Source organism: Aureobasidium melanogenum (genome assembly GCF_000721775.1).
Source record: "Aureobasidium melanogenum CBS 110374 unplaced genomic scaffold scaffold_5, whole genome shotgun sequence".
Lineage (NCBI taxonomy): Eukaryota > Fungi > Ascomycota > Dothideomycetes > Dothideales > Saccotheciaceae > Aureobasidium > Aureobasidium melanogenum.
In genome coordinates this window covers 850,176-869,561 of record NW_024470057.1, presented here as the reverse complement: position 1 = coordinate 869,561, position 19,386 = coordinate 850,176, and the positions used below count along the sequence as shown (strand labels likewise).

The following is a 19,386-nucleotide window of genomic DNA, read 5'->3' as shown; positions in this document are numbered from 1 at the left end:
CGGCACGAAATCGTCTGGAGTTAATTAGCGCGTCCGAATCCCCCGCCATGTCGACTCTGACATCAACCTTGTTTGTGGAAGCCTAACAAGCGCATCACTGCAATCTCTCTTGTTCACACACACATACACGTCCTCATACGTCTCTTCAGGCGCCTCTTCGTCACCATGAATGTGGGTTCTCAAGCGTTCAGACTCGTCCTCATCACTCAGCCCAATGACTAATGTTTCTCTAGGTTGTAGAATGGGCCTTTGGCAAACGCATGACGCCCGCTGAGAAGATGCGGAAACACCAGCGCTCGTTAGAGAAAGCTCAGCGCGAACTCGATCGCGAACGCACCAAGTTGGAGAACCAGGAGAAAAAGCTAGTCCAGGACATCAAGAAGAATGCGAAGAATGGCCAGATGGGCGCAGTCAAGATTCAGGCCAAGGACCTGGTCAGGACGAGGCGATACATCCAGAAGTTCTACCAGATGCGCACCCAGCTGCAGGCTATCTCGTTACGTATCCAGGTACGCCTGACCCGACCCTCGCATGCCGCCCTAGGCTAACACCGACTATAGACTGTGCGCAGCAACGAGCAGATGATGCAATCTATGAAGGGTGCCACCAAGCTTCTCGGTGGTATGAATAGACAGATGAACCTTCCAGCCCTTCAACGCATCGCTATGGAGTTCGAGCGCGAGAACGACATTATGGATCAACGACAGGAGATGATGGACGACGCCATCGACGATGTGACGGGGTTGGAAGACGAGGAAGAAGGCGAAGAAGTTGTCAACCAGGTCTTGGATGAGATTGGTATTGATCTCGGTCAAGCTGTGAGTTGTGTTTCTTGCCATTTGCCTAAGCACGTGCTAACACATACTCAGATGGGCGAGACACCTACGGGCTTGCAGAGCACTGCCGCTGAACAAGGCAAAGTGGCACAGGCCATTGGTGGTGACCCTGGTGATGATGATCTCCAGGCTAGGTTGGACAGTTTACGACGATGAGATCTGCTAAAGAATGGCGTTGGTTATATCTGTTTCCAGGGCAAGCGTACGGCGTTCCGGACAATGTTGATAGGTGCCTGTGGCCCCGTCTCTACATGGCGATGAGGACGCTATCTACTCACGAAACCTAAGAAGCTTTGTTGCTACATGTTGAAGGAGAGCAAGAGGCTGGATGCACAAAGCATGCATAGCTTACGACATGTGAATAGTTACGAAATGTTTACCCAGCTCGCCCGGTTTGCGGGGAAATGCCTGAGATTAATGACAGGTAGATCCGCATTCCCTTATACGCTAAGCAGGTGCGATCAGATATTGTAGATTCAAAGCAGTGAACGACTCAAGGGAATTTATCTCGCAGTCATCCAGAACAAGATCCGATATCGTCGTCTACGGACTCAGCGGCAGTGAGAGTTTCCGAGTGACCGACATTGGAGTTGGTTAGCGCCAAGAGCTCCTTCCAGAATCAGCTGTGACCTCATTTGACAGCCCCCAAGCCCATCCGAAGAACCGCACCCCCTCACGTTCTCCAATTGACAACCTAAGAATCTCCCATCATCCTGACACGGCGTACCACAAGACTTGCATTTGAAACAAGTAAGTCTCACTGCCTATTTCGCTTGTCCGAATCTCCGCGCTGCGGCTTCCTGCTTCCCACTGCACCTGGAGCTGCATGTCGGCAGACCAAAGCTTCCACATGGAACATGCTTGCTGGACACCATGCTGATGCTGTGCTGCAGAAAAAGGCCCTATTACCCACACTTTGTTCAGTCCGTCATTCGCTGCTTCTGAAAGCATCCTACCTTCGACCTTCGTGTGGCGCTAGTCACGTCCTCACTTCAATCTGGCATCTGGCAAGAGTCGCAGAAGCTTCTCCACTCAGGGAGGCCTGCTGAACAGAATGTTTGGATCTTCACCCAAGGAGGGCGACGCAATGCCCAAGACCGCCGAACCAAGCTCTGTTCCTTCCACCGAGCCCTCGTCCATGGATGCCGGCACTAGCGCAGACCGTAAAGATGTTAGCCCCTCTGGCACCTCTGGCAAGAGGAGAAGTAGCGGATTCGCTGGCGCGCGCAACGTCTTCTCAAACGCCAAGCAGTCTTTGAAGGACCAGTTCCATAGCTCTTCTCCTGAAGCACGCGAGAAGCCGCAGACTCCTATGCAAAAGCTTGGTAGAACCGATCCTGCTTTGAGCGTTCCTCAAGGTGCACTGAACAACTCCGCTGGAGAGTCTGAGCCCGGTCCGCGATCTACCTTCAGAGTCGGTGTCACTGAAGATAAGAACAAGAAATGCCGAAGAACAATGGAAGACACACATGCCTATCTATACAACTTCCTCTGCACTCCAGCTCCCGCTCTCGGTTCAGACACAGCCCAAAAGAGCATATCTTCCACCAACTCGAACAACTCCCAGGAGGTTGTCGAGACCGACAATGGCTACTTTGCTATTTTCGATGGACACGCTGGCAACTTCGCTGCCGACTGGTGCGGCAAGAAGATTCACTGCCTTCTCGAGGACATCATCCGCAAGCATCCGAACACTCCTATTCCTGAGCTTCTTGACATGACCTTCACTACCGCCGATCAGCAGCTGGAGAAGCTACCTTTAAAGAACAGTGGCTGCACCGCAATCACTGCAGTGCTTCGTTGGGAGGATAGAATACCCAATTCCCAGTCTGCTACTGGCTCCACCGCAATTGCACCTGCCACCGCTGCCGCTATCAAGGGCAACTCGGAGTCAAGTACAGCCAATGCTGACTCAACACAATCATCTGCAGCAAAACTTCGTGAGGCAGCTTCGCGCCAGCGCGTCCTTTACACTGCCAATGTTGGAGATGCCCGTATCGTTCTCTGCCGAAATGGCAAGGCTCTCCGTCTCTCCTACGATCACAAGGGTAGTGATGAGAATGAAGGCAAGAGAATCGCAGGTGCAGGAGGTCTTATCCTGAACAACCGTGTCAATGGTGTTTTGGCCGTTACCCGTGCTTTGGGTGATGCATACATGAAGGATTTGATTACCGGTCATCCCTACACCACCGAGACGGTCATCCAACCCGATATTGACGAGTTCTTGATCCTGGCATGCGATGGCGTAAGTTGATTTCCTATCCTCTAGGCTATAGCGCTACGCTAACGAAAGAAACAGTTGTGGGATGTCTGCTCAGATCAAGAAGCAGTCGATCTTATCCGCAACATCAAAGATCCTCAAGCTGCGTCCAAGACACTTGTCGACTATGCACTTAACCGTTTCTCAACAGACAACCTGACCGTGATGATCGTCCGCTTCGACAACCAGGCAGTGCAGCAGACAGTAGAACGCAAAGTGGAACCTATCGGTGTTGATGGCGATCCTGCCGCACAAAGAGGCGGTGTAAGCGAAGCCGATGCGATAATTGCTGAGCAACGTCAGAAGCTTGCAGACAGCGGCGAGCTCCTCGACCGCGTCCCTAGTGATATCCACGAGGAGGAGGAACAAGTGGATCCTGGACCAGAGCTCAATCTCGAAGCAGTTGAAGCTGCACGTAAGGACCGCAAGCCTCAACCGCCCGCCGAGGAGGTCGCTCGCGCGCAACAGTCTTAGTTACGAGTATTGGCCATCAGGGACAAATAGAAAATCGGGACGTAGCATTAATCGACACAGCTTCTCTTTAAGAGCCACCTTCTTGTCGCCTATTTGAACAAGACATGCTGGTCATGGGTGGGTTGGTGAGCACGCAGGCGTACAGGATGAGAGCGTTGAAATTTTTGATCGCGCGTGCATGAGGCGACAAGGGCAGTTTACAAGGTAGTAAGGTTGTTAAGTTTTTCGAAGAAGTCTGTCCAAGAACATGATCCTATTTTCTGATCCATGTGCTTTGTCCTATCCACCTATAAGATGTGCCTATAAGAAATGTCTTGGCGTTGGCGGAGAGCGGGCATGATTGCTAGCGCATTTGTTCTCAAACTTTTTTAATGATCGCGACGGACTCGATCTCTCCAACTTGCGCATAGTGTTTCTCGACTTGACAACTTCCTGGCAGTAGGAGCGTCTCGCTGTTCCTTTCAATATCTCAGTCACGATTTTCCTACTGCGCGAACTCACAAAATGCTTCTCTGTTCGTGACCTGTATTGAGCCTACAGCAACATACTGACTTGTACGCAGTTTGCCCCAGTTGCTCGAACCTCTTGACCATCACACCTATCCCTGCGGACCACCTCCCTCTGAACGAGCAGCACTTTGCCAATGTCAATCGATTCGAATGCCGAACATGTCCTTACCAAATGATTCTGGACAAGCGCTACTTTGAGCGCAAGATGATGAAGAGCAAGGAAGTCGAAGATGTTCTGGGAGGTGCCGACAGCTGGAAGAACGTCGACAAGACAGAAGTCAACTGCAGAGAAGAAAAGTGCGACAACCGCGAGGCATACTTCAGACAGGTTCAGATCAGAAGTGCTGATGAGCCTATGACTACTTTCTACAAGGTATGTTGGGCTTTACTGTGTCAGGCCCAGCACTAGCTAATCTTTGGACAGTGTACAAAATGTGCTACTGAATGGCGCGAGAACTGAGCTTCTCGTCTCCCAAGAAAGGCCGCGCAATCATCTGCGCAGCATTCTGCAGCAACATTCCTCTTTAGCGATCTTTCAGCGCGGCGTTTGTGGATACAGGCTCGGCATCAAGCTATGTCAAGGCCTTGGCTGGTATTTAAGAGACACGATTATTGGTAGATACCCTTTTGAATCAGGAGTTCATGTGCTTCGACAAAAGAGGAAAATGCGAGTCCGTTGGAATTATGGGTATCATGGCTATCGTTGTAGAAAACAGGATCAGGGAAGGAAGAGTGCCGTTGAAAGACGCCGTTTGTCCACTATCAGTCGCGGCGGAGACCATCGGTGCTGGCTTGAAGGCCTTCCTCTGCCATTCTGGCAACGGTTTCAGGGATCAGAATATCCTTTCTGAATCTCTCTTGCTGGAGGAGCTCGAGTGCTCGGATAGTAGGACCCGGATAGCTGGAGAGGGATACGTGAACACCTGTGTCACGTGGTGAGGTTGAAGATGGACTTACGACAAGTATTTGATGTACTTCGGTTCTGCAAAGTACTGGAGATAGGAGAGATATGCAATGAACTCTGGATCATCCAGTAGCTTCTGTGTTGCCAAATGATTGAGATAGAGAGGGTTGGACAAGCACTGGACAAACTGCAGACAAGTCGTCAATAATTAGAATAGTGATGTGAGCCGTACACTTTGACTCGGTGTGGTTTTTGCAGAGTCGCTAGGTCTGGCCAATGACTATTCGTTGTAGACTTACCTCGAGCTCCAGTTCGAAGCGTGTATATCCTCCGTAATTTGAGTCGGCCATGTTGTCAAGGCGTCACGCGCTACAGCGCGGGAGACGAAAGATGAAAGAGCTAGCGGTAGACCTGGACGTTGGCGAATATTTGAAAGTAATTAGTTCGTCTTCGCTGGAATTTTAATTCTCAGAAAGTGTGGTCTGGTTTAGGTCTCGAGTAGCCATGGATTGTTCCTTCCCTTTCTCACAATGTCTTGGCGTCAGTGCGACTTAGAGTGCACATGCTTCCTCCTTTTAAGCCCTATTGTCACTGCTACACTTGTTCCTTTGATGAAGCACCTTTGATCACTTCTTCCAATGATTGCATTCAATGTTGTTTCCGGAAACCACGATTATGAGATTGTATCAACCAGCAATTCTACTATGCAAAAGCACTCTATTATCTAGTATACCATCAACATCTTACCTTGTAGAGACAATCCATCTTTCGATTTCACCTCGTCCGCCACCTTTCACTAGATTGGAAGAAGAACGAGGCAGACTAAATGACCACAGATCACGCTTTGTGGCCGAACAATAATCTCACAGCCCTGCCCTCCCCATCTTTTCTAAAGCCTTCCTAGCAATGTTGACCTGTGTCTGCCTCTCCCGAGTATGATTCTTTGGATTCCATCCTTTGGTGTCTGCAATTCTGATAGGACTACTCCACGCACGCACAAGCAGGTCATAAGCAGGATCCAACGGCCTGCTGTCGACAACACCAGCAGCCGCTCACAATTGGCCATCAAGACTCCTTAGCCAGGGATGAAGAATATTCACAAATTGACCAACGGTAACAAAGTGACCTTCTTCAGCAACTATCTCGAGTTGAGGCCCGGGACCAGGGCGGTGTTCACCACAGCAGTACTCTACACGACCTTGAGCATCGAAACGAGGTGGTCCGGCTTGTTCGTCGAATTGGTCCGGAAAAGCGTGGGGCTCATGCCAATAAATCCAAGCGCTGGTATAGTCGTCAAGACTCTCGACTGAAACAATTATTGACGAGACTGGTGGGCAAGTCAAAGCTTCACCGCAGACAGGATGGGTTGGCGAATATGGTTCTTCGCTTGAAGTCAAATCTGTCGGGTCGCTGAGGATGAAGACCGAGTGAGATATTTCGTCGGTTCGGAGGATCCAGCGAATACGTAGGAAGGCAGGTGAAGGGAATGGTGTTGAGTTTGTGGCCACGACTTTCGTAGCTTGGCTATACGGTTGCCATTCTCCCGCTAGGAGCTCTATGTCGATTTTTTCGCATTGAAGCAGCTTGGTGAGGGTTCTCGTATCGTTGTTGAGTAGGCTGGGGTTGTCTTGATGGCTGCCAGAGTGGTCCGAGAGATGGCTCGGTCCCTAATCTATTCAAGCATTCGAAGCCTTTTACAATCCTCTATATTACTTGCCAAGACGCTATTAGCCTTCCAAGCACTTGAGACGAACGAAGAAGGGGCCGAGAGCATCAGGCCCCCGAGGTCGACAACACCTCGTCTTCACTCTCCTGCTTCGTATATGTTAGGCTCTCAGTAACAGAACTCACGGTCGTAATGCGCTAACTTGCGCTTGAGGGTCATAAGGCCAGTCCCAGACGCTGAAGATTTCTTCTGGCCTATCAACAGGCCCTCTTGTGGGAAAGCATGCAAGCGTCATCGCGCTTAATCTTTTCTGTGGTCATGAGCATGCCATCCCTGTCGCGACGTAGGATGGGAGGCTTGCCAAGGACTGCTTGTACAGTATATCAATGAGTTCTTTTGACCAGTTATGTGGCTTTATGCCGGATGGCAGTGAGCTATCCACCATCTTAGTTAGTATTCTCCTTGAGGGCGGAACATAGTTAGGCACTGCTCAATGTCGTGTAATGGACATTCACTTCTTGGAGCCGAGCTGACGGTAATGAGACACCTCGATATTTGGCCTGTCACCTGTACCTCTCTTCTGCGTAAGTACTACTCAAAATTCTTGAGATTGTTTATCAGGTTCTGGTTTACGGAGAGTGTGTCATCCATGAAAAGGAGCGATCGGCAGCCACGTATACGGTACAATTCGTTCTGTGGACATGGGTGACCATCCCGACACTGAGTGTTCAAAGTCGAGTTTACTGCCGCGAATTTAAGTCGGCTGTATTGCGAAGCGTCACGCGCACAGCGCGGGTGACTAGTTTTCGAAGAGCGAGCGGTACTCGAGGGAAATGCTTGCGAAATCCCCCACCAGCAAGCCGGTCTCTCGGAAGGTTCTATGAAAGCGCGGTTTGACTCAAGTGCTGGTCAAATTAGACTTTTCAGCCCCCCTGACGGCCAGCTGGTGATGCGATGATGGGTGCTCCTCGATCGATAGGGGAACACAATCGATTGCAACGGAAGGCAGGGCATGTGGCTGTAGGACAGTTCAGCGACAGTAGCTGATGGCAGCCGGGTGAGACTTGGAGTTGGATAGCCAACGGCAGTTTATCGAAAAAAGGATACGAACATCGCAGTGATCAACAGGAGCGCCAATGCGGAGTAATAAGCGCAGACCCTTGTGGCTCGAGCCCCCCTCTCAATCTTAGTAAACAACTAGGTACCGTCTCTACTCGTGCTCTCTTCCTGCCAAAACCATCACCAACATCTCTCCTGTCTCCAGCAGTTGCTAGTCTACAGTGCGCTGCATCTCCAGTCTTGCACAAACCGCACCATCCTTGGACACGGCTCAACGACAGTAGCGCCGACATCGTGGTCCCGCACAAACAACCGTCGATCCATTCCTCATTCTTGGGCTCGCTTACATAGCACTCTGCATCTTCAATCTCGACGACGCCTAAGTCTCTCCTTGACCGATCTCCGTTTGACCTGAGCAATCATGTCGCTTGCTCCAGCGGCCATGCCTGGTAAGCGCCCCCTGGTGTTGCGTTTCAAGCCTGTTTCAATATCAAAATATCCCGCCCCTATGCCCAACAATCCCTCATCGTCGTCGTCTCGTTGCTGATGTCGCATCTCGTTCAATCAGGCCAACGCGCTCCTTCTCCTGGTGCCGGCTCCAACTTTGCTTCCAACAACCCATTCCGCCGTGCTGCCTCTCCTCTGCCTTCTCCCGACCACAGAATGTCGAACAATCCATTCCTCGACCCTCCAGCCCCGCAGCGACAGGCTCCTTCGGACGCTTTTACTGAGGACATTTTTGTATGTGCCGCCTGTTATCTGCACCTTGCCCCGCCATCTATCAGTCTCCCGTTCTCAATTTTGTCGCACCAAACTCCGGCACTTCATTCTCTTGCCTCTGCCACGTTATCCAGAATTTCATCTCGAGCAATTGTTCTGAAGCGAAATTGATTCCGTACTAATCGTGTATCACAGAAGGATCTCTCGTTGCTCGACAAGCCGAGCTCAGGAGGTAAACACAAATCACTTATGAGTCAATGAATCTAGCTAACATTCTTGTCAGCTCCCCCTGCACCTCGCAGCAATGGAGTCTCTCGTACAGGTACTATGCCAACTCAGCACCGACCCGCACGCTCACAGGAAGACGAACCGCGCCGACGCGGCCCCGCTCCTCCGCGAGGTCCACCACGTCCTTCCAAGGAAAACGCACTAGACATTTTTGCCAGCCCTCCCAAGACCGAGAGCCGACGCCCTCGTCGCAACTCTGAATCCTCAATCCTGGACAGCAAGGACGAAGACAGGAGAAGAAGAGAGCGACGCAGAGAGCGTGAAGAACGTCGCGAAAAGGAGGGAAGAACCAAGGACGGAAAATCGAGATCGACCAGGAAGCCCCAGGGACTTGATATCATTGACAAGCTCGATGTCACCGGCATTTACGGTCAAGGACGTAAGTGACATGTTTGCGAAATTCAGTCTCGCAATGCAAAACTAACAGAATCTCGACAGTTTTCCACCACGACGGACCTTTCGATGCATGCAACCCCCACCGCAACCGTAAGAAGGATGTTCGTGCTCCTATGCAAGCATTCCCTGCAGACTCGGCCAACAACGCTCTGGGTGGATCTGGTCCTTTGAACAAGAATATCGACCTCGACAGGTTTCATGGACGTGGCGAGGATGCCTTCAATGATTATTCTCAATCTCGCGTTCAAGCACCGACTAAGCAATTGCAATCATTCAATCCTTCCGACCGCGTCGAACAGATCCATGCCCCGGAGACAGGCGGCCTAGGAACCTCGACTTTCCTTGAGGGCGCTCCCGCTTCGAGGAAGGACCTTCAACGCCGAGAGTCTGAGACCGAATCTTCTGCTTTCCCAGGAGGCGGTCTGACTCGCAAGAAGTCACTTGCTGTGCGTCTTCGAGGACTCTCGCAAAACCGCAACAACATGCCTTCACCCGACGGAAACTACGGCGCCATGTCTCCGAACAGCCCTGGTCAGGTGCAAAGTGCAGGTGGTAGAACCCGTATTGCAGCTAGCAGCAAGGAGACCAACCCCTTCTTCTCCGATTACAATGATGCATACGAGAAGAAGGGCGCAACCATTCGCTACGCCGAAGAGACAAAGGAAGGCCGTGCAAGAGCACCGAGCTCACCTCACCGAAACGGTCTTACTAGAAGTATTACTGCAGACAGTGTGCCGTCCGCCACACATGACGTACCTGAGAAGAGCAGCGGAGGCGGATTCCTCAACCGCATGAAGAGTTTGAAGGGAGGACGCAGAGCGAGACCCGAGAGGAGGGGTTCTTGAGGTGGACAAAGATGTTGTCCTTTCTTGGATAACAGCGTGTTCTTCCAACCTGCGCCATTATACGTCTGAAGCAGAATTATGCCAGGCCCGAGATCTCCAGACATGTCTTCCTTTTGTTTTTCTCTTTTTCTTCTTTCATCTCATCATCGACAGCCATCCGATACCAAAGCCGCTGGTCGAAGGTCTATTCCTATAGTTCTGCTTTTTGTGTTTCGATGGCAAGGAAAGCTGGTTACGCGAATCAAGTGCAAATCATTGTGTCCTTGACAAAAGTAATCAGAGGGGGTTATGGGTATGGATGGATTGATGGATAGAGGCGTTTATTCAAGGATTATGCTTTTTTTTCTTTTCTTTTTTCTTAGCAGAGGAAAACAATCAAAGTCAGCAAATAACCAATTTCTCATTGTCTAAATACTGCAAGTGTGTAAATCTGACAGATCGGGATGGAAGTCGCGATATCAAGTCAGCAAACAGTCTTGAAGCAGTTTCACTCTCTTTAGATTCTCAAACGACACCTTCCAAATATCCTCCGAGGCAACCACAAACCGGCCGATCAAACCCAATATACCGAAACTCAAGAATGGCAGTGAAACCAGTTTTGGCATCTGGTTTGATTACCCAGGACTCGATAGGTTTGTTTGGAGAGAGAGCAAGGGTACGACTGCGAGTGGGTACCAGTTGCTGCGCTTCGATTGATGATGCGTTGAGTGGAGGATTGGTGTATGGACAAGATGGCATCTACAACATCAGTGGCGCGACGGGAACTCGAGCAGCTGAGACGGTATGTTTGATCCTCATTAGAATGCTTCACACAGTTTTCAAGAATTTTCTTTCCAAGTGGAACAGCAAACCGGAGTGAAGTTTGGTATCATGACAGGGTCACCTTCACGCGCCTCCAAAATATCAACATTTTATCGCTCCAGTACAGGCTGACATCAATATCTCACCAGATCACCCTCCAAATCCTCATTACCCATCTCCTCGCGTCATCAACTCACACAGCAACGCTCATCGACGCATCCGGCAACTTTGACGTTCTAAACCTATAAGGAGTAACAGAAGGATTAAACGAGTTGATTGAAGACTTGGAAGGGAGGAATATCCCCAAGAATACGATTGGGGATAGTCAAGAAGAGGAAGAGGAAGTGATGTTGCTAGGCAATGAGGTCGAGCAGGAGAAGAAGGAAGAGCAGCAGACGGCAGGGTTGGTTCTGATTAACAATCTGAGTCAAGTGTTGGGGCTATTGCTGAAGAATAACTATGCTCAAGGTATGATTGATTGCTGATGGGCAGAGTGGAGAAGCTTATGAGAATCACAGGACAAGCTACACTGGCGACGCTGGTCAGAAGGCTGCGAAATATGGCACAAGCACACAATCTCTGTGTCATACTGTTGAGCTGGAGTGTCTCATATGGAAATGATCAGGAGCGTGTCTCTATCTTTGAAGCCATCAAAGCCAGACCAGGACTAGGCAAATCACTGGGTTACTTGGTGGATACACAGATTCTCGTCGATGCCATCCCGAGGACAGCAAAATCGAAAGGAAACGGAGACCTGGTAAATGTGCTCGAAGTGATATACAGCAGAGGAAGCCACCAAGCAGGGAAATTTGGCGTGTTCGATGTCACTGCTGATGGAGAGATACAACCTGCATTCTAAGCTTTTCACAGCCAATGGAATACGACGTGATGAACAAAAAAAAAGAGAATAGAACGTGAATTTCGAAATAGTGGTGGTATAGTTGTTGTTGTTGTGTTTCTTTAGTTGGTCTTGACGTGAGGGAGCAGAGCAGCGGGCTTCATGTCCTTCTCCTCGAGCGAGCCCTCAATCAGACCCAGACTCCTTATTTGACCGGCCGAAGGGGCGTCGTCTCTGGGGTTTGCGGCGAGGTGCTTGCGGTATGCGGATTGGAGAGCGTGGACACGAGCGGCCTGGTTGCGCTGTGTGTCAGAAAAGGGCCTTGTCGGGTGTGTAGGTGGGGCAATTGTACCTCTTTGCGGTGGTGTAGGCACTCGTAGTAGTCCTCGAGCATGGGAGCGCACTTCTTCTTGCCTGAGCCGTCCTCGGAGTTTGTGTTGACGACGTAGCAGGCGAGCATCTCCTGCCAGAAGGGAAAGCAGCGGCCGGGGCCTGTTGTCGTCCAAGTCGTCAGCGGTTCAATTCTTGGTTCAATGCAGAGGATACCCAAGATATACCTCCAGTCAAGCCGTAACCAGACGACATGTTGTGTTTTGTGAGATGTGATTGATTGAACTCGGGATGCTGCTCTTCCGACGCGACCACTGACTGCTTGCGACTGCCCGCGGTCGTCGCTGACCACTGCCAAGACCAGTTGCTGGCGGAGCGGAGTGAGCGGAACCGACCCAATTCCCTCCTCCCTCTCCACATCCGAGGCGCGCATCATCTGGAACCTGCGTCGCACCTTGCATCATCAACTCACCCACGCCAACAAAAAAAATGTCACAATCCGTGAGCCCTCGCGACAAAGCTGCCAAAGTCGCAACAACCAAATACGCAACCTACGAACCCCATCAAATCCCCTACTCAGCACACTACGAAAACGCTCTCTACCATATCCTCGAATACCCACCCCGCACACGCGACGGCATCTTCATCATCCCAAACGACTCGTCCGAGCAACCGAAACAAGGCATCTCCGTGCGCGAAAGAGACATAGATCCAGCTTCCTTGCCGCAAATCTCGTTGCAGCAGCTTCCGCTTTCTGTGCATGATCCTAGGCGTGTGTTTGCGAGTCCCATACCAGGACTTAGATTGACCCATCCTGGTGGGTATTTGGAGGGTGGTCCTGGTCCCTCGCCTGAGGAGCAGAAAATCTGGGCTAGAGAGTTTGTCGAGAGGGAAGGTGTGGTGGGTGAGGAGGCCTTGGATATGGCCGTGCAACATCACATGCAGCAGAATATGGAGTTGGCAAAAGAGCGCATGCGCGCCCGCTACGATGCCCTACAGCAGAACACAAGAATCGAAAAGGAGATCAAGACGTTGATGGACCAGAGGGAGATGGAAGTCAAGATTGAGACACGCATGAAGGAGGATGCAAGGAAGAGAAGGGAGAATCGCGAACACAAGAGGAAGATGCCTGCTGTGTGATTACTCGGACTACGCTACACTAGATCTTGGGTGCCCTAAAGCCTACGAAAGGAATTCTGGTGCGCAGTAGGAGACTGCTCGACACCACTGAAACCGAACTCAACGCCATGGCCAAACTGGCCCATACTGGATCCAGTCGAACGTGCGTTCCTCCACTGGTAATTGCATACAACGCTCCTGCCGCAACGGGCAGCGCAATCAAGTTGTACACCAACGCCCACGCAAAGTTGAGCACGACCCGACGGAACACTCCACGCGACAGTTCCAGAAGTCTGACCAATGCATGCAAGTCGGATGTCACGAGCACAAACGATGCCGTAGACAGGGCAACATCTGACCCTGACCCCACGGCGATGCTGACGTCCGCAGTAGCGAGAGCCGGAGAGTCGTTGATGCCATCGCCACACATGGCTACTGTAGCCCTCTGCTTGCGCGATCCGATCCAACCTCGCGAGCGTCGGGGTACAAGTGTCTGCTGCAGGTACTTAATCTTATCTGCTTTTTGTTCTGGCATAACTCCAGCCATGACATTTTCTGCGGGTATTCCTACCGCTGCTCCCACGCTGTTTGCTGTAGTTGCGTTGTCGCCTGAGATCATGAATACTTCGAGCCCTTGCTTCTGCAGCCACTTGACTATGGTGGCTGCTTCGGGTCGAAGTGGGTCTGCGACGGCAAAGGCTGCAACCAGAGTGAAAGCCGTTCCTGGGGACGATGATGTGGATAGAAGAGCAATAGACTTGCCCTGTTGCTTCCAGCTTTCGATCAGATCTCTGCTTTTCGAGTCGAGCTGTACATCAAAGTCTGCCATTAGTGCTTCGTTACCGATAATTGCTGTGACTTGTGTGCCCAACTTTGCGTTCTTGAAGAATCCTTTAAGACCTTTGCCAGGGAGTTCCTCAACATCAGTGACTTGCATGTCTTCGCCAGTCAAGACTTGAGCTTTGTTGTACTCGACAATGGCTCTAGCGACAGGATGACTGCTATTTTCCTCGAGCACTCTCGCCATAGCCAAGGCAGCCTCTCTCGTGTCTTGGCCATCAAAGACTTTACAGTCAGAAACAGCCGGCGCGGACCCCTGCGTTAATGTGCCAGTCTTGTCAAACACGACACAGTCGAGCATACTGGCCTCCTGAAATGCCTCTCCACCTCCCTTGACAAGAATACCATGTTTGGCAGCCAACCCACCACCCACGAACAGGGCAGTAGGTGCAGCAAGACCAATGCCACAAGGACAAGCCACCACAAACACGGCAATCGAGAACTGCAGTGACCAAAAAGGCCACCCGCCAATCTCTGAGTCTAGCCACGAAGATGGCAAGGCGCCCGAAAGGCCCAGAGAAAGCCAGATTATCCATGTGGAGATGCCGATCAGGATGATCAGAGGCACAAAGCGTGAGGTTAGAATATCTGCTATGCGTTCGACCGGAGCGCGTTTGGTTTGTCCCTCCCGCACTACCTTGATAATTTGGTCGAGCATTGAGGAACCCGAGATGGAAGTCAGTCGCACATCGACAGGAGATCCCTTGTTGATGGTACCGGAGAAGACCTGATCGCCTGTTTGCTTGGATACGAGCCTGGATTCTCCCGTCAGACTGGCCTCGTCGAATTTAGTCTCGCCATCGACGATAATGCCGTCGAATGGCGGAGAACTGCCTTGGAGAACTCTAACCACATCCCCGACCTCAAGCAGTTCGGTCGGTGTCTTGTCTATGTTCATGGAGTTGTTGCCCTCCGAGGTAGTGACCAAGAGAGCAGTGTTAGGCCTTAATGATCCCAGAGCAGCAACGGCATCGCCAGTCTTCGCCTTGCTCCAAGCCTCTAGCCCTCTACCGCCCAGCAAGAATAAAGTCAAGAAAACCACAGAGTCAAAGTAATAAGCCTGTCCTTGTCCCATTGTTTTCTTGCTATTCGTTGCATTGATAGCAAGAGCGGCGATTGAAGCAAAGTATGCAATTGACGTGCCCAGACTGATCAACATGTTCATGTTGCCGAACCTGAATAGACGATGGCTCAGAGGCGTGCGTGACGAAGGTTTCCACATGAGGTATATGCCTTGGAGACTTCGAATGTGGAAGATATCGGCAGCGAAGAAGTAGATGATGGTACCCATGATGAACAAGGCCCAGTCTGCTCTGCTCACCGTACCTGCCCAGATGTTTTGCATAAGGTACTCGCGACCTGCATTGTCGTGGTTGACGAGCGTCATGTACACGATGCCAATAATGAAGGTTGGAACTGCTGTAATGAGACATAGAACAAAGCGAAGGAGGATTTTCCTGCGTTCGGCTGCCTGTATCTCTCTCGATCGCTGTTCAATGGTTGGAGGGGTGAAAACCGAGGCTTGGACTTCTGTGTCTAGACCATTGATGACTTCCAGGATATGTCTTAGCGTCAGAGTTGGTGGTTGGGGCCGATAGCTGAGTCTGAGTAGTGGATTCACCATGCTGCACTCTTCGTCGATCGTCACCTCGGCGCCAAATTTGTTCGAGAGTGCCTGTATAACACGAGGTGCACAATGGTGACAGTACATGCCTGTCATTCGCAAGACAACTTTTCGTTGCGAACTCTGCTCTTGTGTTGTCTCAATGCTGTTAACTTCTTCGGTCGAAGCGTCAAAACCCAAGTCGTCGATAATTTCGATGATATCTTTCACTCTTTCTTTGTCTCCTCTGAATGACAATGTTGCACTGTTGGAGATCAGGTTTACCTGAACGCTCTGGATCCATTCAGGCTGCTCAAGTCCAGTGGTAAGAGATTTCACACAAGCAGCACACGTCATGCCTGTGATCGCAAATGTTGCTTTCCATGTCTGTTCGTTGGTAGTTTGTTTGACACCCAAGCCATCCACTTCGTTCAAGGCAACATCATATCCAGCATCTTCGATTGATTCGGAGATGACTTTTTCGTTGCTTCGACCTAAAAAGACGACCGTGGCTGAATTGCTGAGCAGGTTGACGTTGACATCCTGTACGAAGGAGTGTTGGGAGATGGCCTGCGAGACATTGGTAACGCATGCACTACATGTCATTCCCTCGACTGAGAAAGTAGCACGAAACAGCTCAGGTATAGCAGATTCCACAGAATCAAGCTTTTCTGTAACCTCTGCGCCGTCCTCTTTCTCATAAGACACCGAAACTCCTCTCTCGAGGCTGGAAACATCGGGAAAAGGCTGTGCCTTCTCCATCAAGGCATCCAAAGACCCGCGATCATGCTGCATTTCGTTGAGACATAGCGCACACTGCTCCAGATGTCTTTTTCTCTTTTTGCTGTTCTCCACCTCCACATCTTTGTCCTTCCATGCAGTTTTCCATCGCTGAACTGCTTGCTCCAAGCCCCAGTCTTCATTGATGTCAGTACCCTCATGTTGCCAAGGTCTGAATGTAGGTTCCCGATTTGCTGGTGCAACACTGTAGACTTCGAAGCCTGCTTTTTCTAGGCTTGAGGTAATGGTGGTGTGGGAGATGGACGAATCATGGCGAACCGTGACCGAGTGCTGAATTATCGAGTGCGAGATTGAGGAGGCTTGGATATTTAGGTCGTCTTCCAGACAAAATTGAATGTTCGTGATACATGAAGGACAGTGTAGATTTGATATGAAAAATGTGGTGGTTGTTGTTGTGCCCTCTTCAATTGTATGAGGTTGCGCCATCATGAATTGAAATGGCAAAAATCAAGATAGTGACGGGTAAGAGATATGTGAAGATTACCCATGTCACAGGGGTACTCTTGCCTTCTTAAATATCGAACCTACTCTTGTTTTTGCCATGTCATGGTTTTCTCGCACAAAACGCGCATCTGAAGGAGGAGCGACGCACAAACAGCGCAAGAGGCAAATCTCGGAAATAAGGTTTAGTCATCCATAAACGTCCCTCTTTTGAGTACACAACCTTGATGGAACACTCCCACAGTGCTTAGAAAACATATATAGCTGTAGAATCACACAGACTATTTAGAAATAAGGCAAGCCCCACTGAGACACACCTCGTGTCCTTGCTGAATTTCTCCTGGCTCAGGAAATAGTCATTGTGCAACCTTACAGCATAACTACTACTTCATGCTATATTAGGAAGAGGTTAAGGAGGATAGGAAAGCCAGACTCTAGAAGACTTAGAGAAGGTCTTGTGTCCGTTGTACTACTCTGCCTGCTATTTTTTTTTTGGAGTTGGAGGTTTCCAAAAGGAATCATCTCAATATTCAGAAGACTATACACGACTAAGGAAAATAGAGTAAGTGCTAGTCACTTTACTAGGTAACGACACAAGGAAATATTCATCATCTACACTCCGGTCTCAGAGTCCGACTCGGCATCAAATACACTGTTCCATCGTAACAACTCAGCTGGGATGTCCTGTCCAACAAGAGGAGCCTCTCTCAGTCTCCAGTTGATACACGATCCAGTGAATGCTAGCGCAGCCAACAACGCCCACAAAGTCGCGTTGATAGCGACTACGGAGTATGCGTTCGAGAGATAATAGCTCAAGCCACTCACGCCGACCGCAAGCGCTTTAAAGAGATTGGACAGGCCAAGAAGACCAATGCTGGTGCCAGCGGACGCTGCGTTAGGGGCTGCAGAGAATGCAAGTAAGATGGCCAGCACCATTGCCAATTCTGCAGCCAGTTCTTTGGCGATTACGGCCACTGTGCTGAACATAGCCCATGAGGTTCCTGGTGCTCCGGATACGGTAGCAAGCATAGCGAAGAACGGAATCAATACGTAGATAGCAGGAAAGGTGACAGAGATCTGGCGGTAAGCTGACAATGCAGACACTTTGGCCGAGAATCTTGGCAAGGCGTAGAACACTCCCATAGCGGCCACAATCTTCACGATGGTGATAATCGTGTTCAAAAGACCACAAGGAAGGCCCATGCCACCCACGTTGGCAGGTGAGTCAGCAAGATGCGGGAGTAGCACCTCAAATGTTGATGAGTGCAAAGAAAGAATAGAAAAGGAAGCCAAAAGGGTTAAGAAAGAGGGCGCTTGCAGAAAGTCGTCAATACAGATCCTTGAGGATTGTTCGTCGAGGTCCACAACAGATACAGACAACAATGCCTCGCTGTTGTCGACTGTGCGTCCAAGCAAAGTTGTCTCTTCACTCTTACAGCTGACTGCCACATGACGATCCAGAGTCTGGGAAATTGTAAGCATATGAAAATATGAGGTGACTTGAAAATGTACGCACCTCATGCAAGCAAATAATTTCGACCAGGAAGATGACAAGAATCAAGCTAGCACACGCAATCTGACCGTTCAGAGCAGGCCACTGCGACCAAATTCCAACAGGAGCATGCTCGCCAATTTGTCTGACAATCGACTGTAAAAGTGGACCAATACCTCCACAAACAGATATGAGAGGCAAACGGGATACATTTTGTAAGGCTCTGTTAGATGACATACTGAGGTCAGCAAGCATCGCAAGAGCAGCCGTAAAGACTGCAGAACCCATGCATCCAGACAGGAAACGCAGAGTGACCCAGCCGGGAAGGTTGGTAGCAAAGCCCATAGACAGACAGCACGCCAATGTGCCACCCAGACCAAGCATACCTGTCATCTTCCGTCCGGCCTTGTCTGCTACTGAGCCCCAGAAGACACTGCATGTGCTTCCAAAGAAATATGCGCACTCCAGAAGACTCCTGATATACGCAGAGCTGTAATCCGAACAAGCAGACGATGAAGCATCCAGAAGTAATGGTATTTGTGCTGAGAGAGATGCCGCCATGATTGCCTCGGAAAGAAGAAGCAGGTACACCAATGTTCTTTGGCGTGAGCTGCCTTTTCTTGAAGGCTCAAATTCTTCCTCTACGACCCAAGCTCTTTTCTCATCATACCGTACAAATCCGGAGACAGGACCAGTGGATTGGATTCTGCTGTGCGATCTAGACATGTCGCAGAACAGAATACGATGAGACGAATGAATAGGGAAGCTGTAGCAGATACAATGATGGACAAGGGTTAGTCAAAAAGAGTGTCTAGACGTGGGCCAGCCACAGATCAACAAAGGAATGAATAGGTAGGCGAAGACAAGGAAGAATTGGTCGCGACGGAGCAAAAGATGAAGAAGAGCGACAGATGTCGTCGCGAATCACGCTTTCATGCTGAGACGTTGGCGCCCTCAGGGGCCCACAGAATCGCGCTCGCGGTGACTCGAGGATATAAATAGCGATCATCATTCTCGAGTCATATCGTGACGGCGAGGTACAATGGCAAGATGAAATTCGATGTTATGTTAGATAATAGTCAGTAACTTGGAGATGTTGTTCTATTAGCGTCGCCTTCCATGCACTTGAGTCTGGTATTCATTGGACTGCAGGATTGACGATAG

The 19,386-nt window shown here is 50.3% G+C and overlaps 11 protein-coding genes across 11 annotated transcripts; 6 read left to right on the top strand and 5 right to left on the bottom strand.

The window, feature by feature from the left end:
* Nucleotides 1-165: 165 nt before the first annotated feature.
* Nucleotides 166-992, top strand: M437DRAFT_64479 (SNF7 family protein; the record flags this gene model as incomplete). Its single annotated transcript, XM_041024431.1, has 4 exons — nt 166-171; nt 234-509; nt 561-818; nt 870-992. 4 exons carry the CDS (start codon nt 166-168, stop codon nt 990-992), a joined length of 663 nt encoding a protein of 220 aa, XP_040881884.1.
* Nucleotides 993-1,974: 982 nt separating this feature from the next.
* M437DRAFT_43281 (PP2C-domain-containing protein) lies at nt 1,975-3,570 on the top strand (the record flags this gene model as incomplete). Its single annotated transcript, XM_041020717.1, has 2 exons — nt 1,975-3,081; nt 3,136-3,570. The coding sequence occupies 2 exons, from the start codon at nt 1,975-1,977 to the stop codon at nt 3,568-3,570; spliced, it is 1,542 nt and encodes a 513-aa protein (XP_040881883.1).
* Nucleotides 3,571-4,131: 561 nt separating this feature from the next.
* Nucleotides 4,132-4,539, top strand: M437DRAFT_43948 (uncharacterized protein; the record flags this gene model as incomplete). The annotated part of the gene is made up of 2 exons (XM_041020830.1): nt 4,132-4,452; nt 4,504-4,539. Coding segments are annotated over 2 exons (357 nt in total), but the record flags the coding sequence as incomplete, so codon positions are not given.
* Nucleotides 4,540-4,841: 302 nt separating this feature from the next.
* M437DRAFT_82847 (SOH1-domain-containing protein) lies at nt 4,842-5,333 on the bottom strand (the record flags this gene model as incomplete). The annotated part of the gene is made up of 3 exons (XM_041027819.1): nt 4,842-4,980; nt 5,037-5,170; nt 5,283-5,333. The coding sequence occupies 3 exons, from the start codon at nt 5,331-5,333 to the stop codon at nt 4,842-4,844; spliced, it is 324 nt and encodes a 107-aa protein (XP_040881881.1).
* A 513-nt stretch (nt 5,334-5,846) lies between these two features.
* On the bottom strand, nt 5,847-6,868 carry M437DRAFT_73776 (uncharacterized protein; the record flags this gene model as incomplete). The annotated part of the gene is made up of 3 exons (XM_041026103.1): nt 5,847-6,009; nt 6,040-6,502; nt 6,835-6,868. 3 exons carry the CDS (start codon nt 6,866-6,868, stop codon nt 5,847-5,849), a joined length of 660 nt encoding a protein of 219 aa, XP_040881880.1.
* Nucleotides 6,869-8,710: 1,842 nt separating this feature from the next.
* On the top strand, nt 8,711-9,957 carry M437DRAFT_43713 (Pal1-domain-containing protein; the record flags this gene model as incomplete). The annotated part of the gene is made up of 2 exons (XM_041020792.1): nt 8,711-9,095; nt 9,155-9,957. Coding segments are annotated over 2 exons (1,188 nt in total), but the record flags the coding sequence as incomplete, so codon positions are not given.
* Nucleotides 9,958-11,105: 1,148 nt separating this feature from the next.
* M437DRAFT_64473 (uncharacterized protein) lies at nt 11,106-11,617 on the top strand (the record flags this gene model as incomplete). Its single annotated transcript, XM_041024430.1, has 2 exons — nt 11,106-11,226; nt 11,277-11,617. The coding sequence occupies 2 exons, from the start codon at nt 11,106-11,108 to the stop codon at nt 11,615-11,617; spliced, it is 462 nt and encodes a 153-aa protein (XP_040881878.1).
* Nucleotides 11,618-11,718: 101 nt separating this feature from the next.
* Nucleotides 11,719-12,181, bottom strand: M437DRAFT_44013 (uncharacterized protein; the record flags this gene model as incomplete). The annotated part of the gene is made up of 3 exons (XM_041020843.1): nt 11,719-11,889; nt 11,949-12,088; nt 12,154-12,181. 3 exons carry the CDS (start codon nt 12,179-12,181, stop codon nt 11,719-11,721), a joined length of 339 nt encoding a protein of 112 aa, XP_040881877.1.
* A 306-nt stretch (nt 12,182-12,487) lies between these two features.
* M437DRAFT_19058 (uncharacterized protein) lies at nt 12,488-13,048 on the top strand (the record flags this gene model as incomplete). The annotated part of the gene is made up of 1 exon (XM_041018979.1): nt 12,488-13,048. A coding segment is annotated over one exon (561 nt), but the record flags the coding sequence as incomplete, so codon positions are not given.
* Nucleotides 13,049-13,085: 37 nt separating this feature from the next.
* On the bottom strand, nt 13,086-16,715 carry M437DRAFT_24174 (uncharacterized protein; the record flags this gene model as incomplete). Its single annotated transcript, XM_041019066.1, has 2 exons — nt 13,086-16,215; nt 16,267-16,715. The coding sequence occupies 2 exons, from the start codon at nt 16,713-16,715 to the stop codon at nt 13,086-13,088; spliced, it is 3,579 nt and encodes a 1,192-aa protein (XP_040882026.1).
* A 627-nt stretch (nt 16,716-17,342) lies between these two features.
* Nucleotides 17,343-18,948, bottom strand: M437DRAFT_43486 (MFS general substrate transporter; the record flags this gene model as incomplete). Its single annotated transcript, XM_041020749.1, has 2 exons — nt 17,343-18,194; nt 18,247-18,948. The coding sequence occupies 2 exons, from the start codon at nt 18,946-18,948 to the stop codon at nt 17,343-17,345; spliced, it is 1,554 nt and encodes a 517-aa protein (XP_040881875.1).
* Between the last annotated feature and the right edge of the window lie 438 nt (nt 18,949-19,386).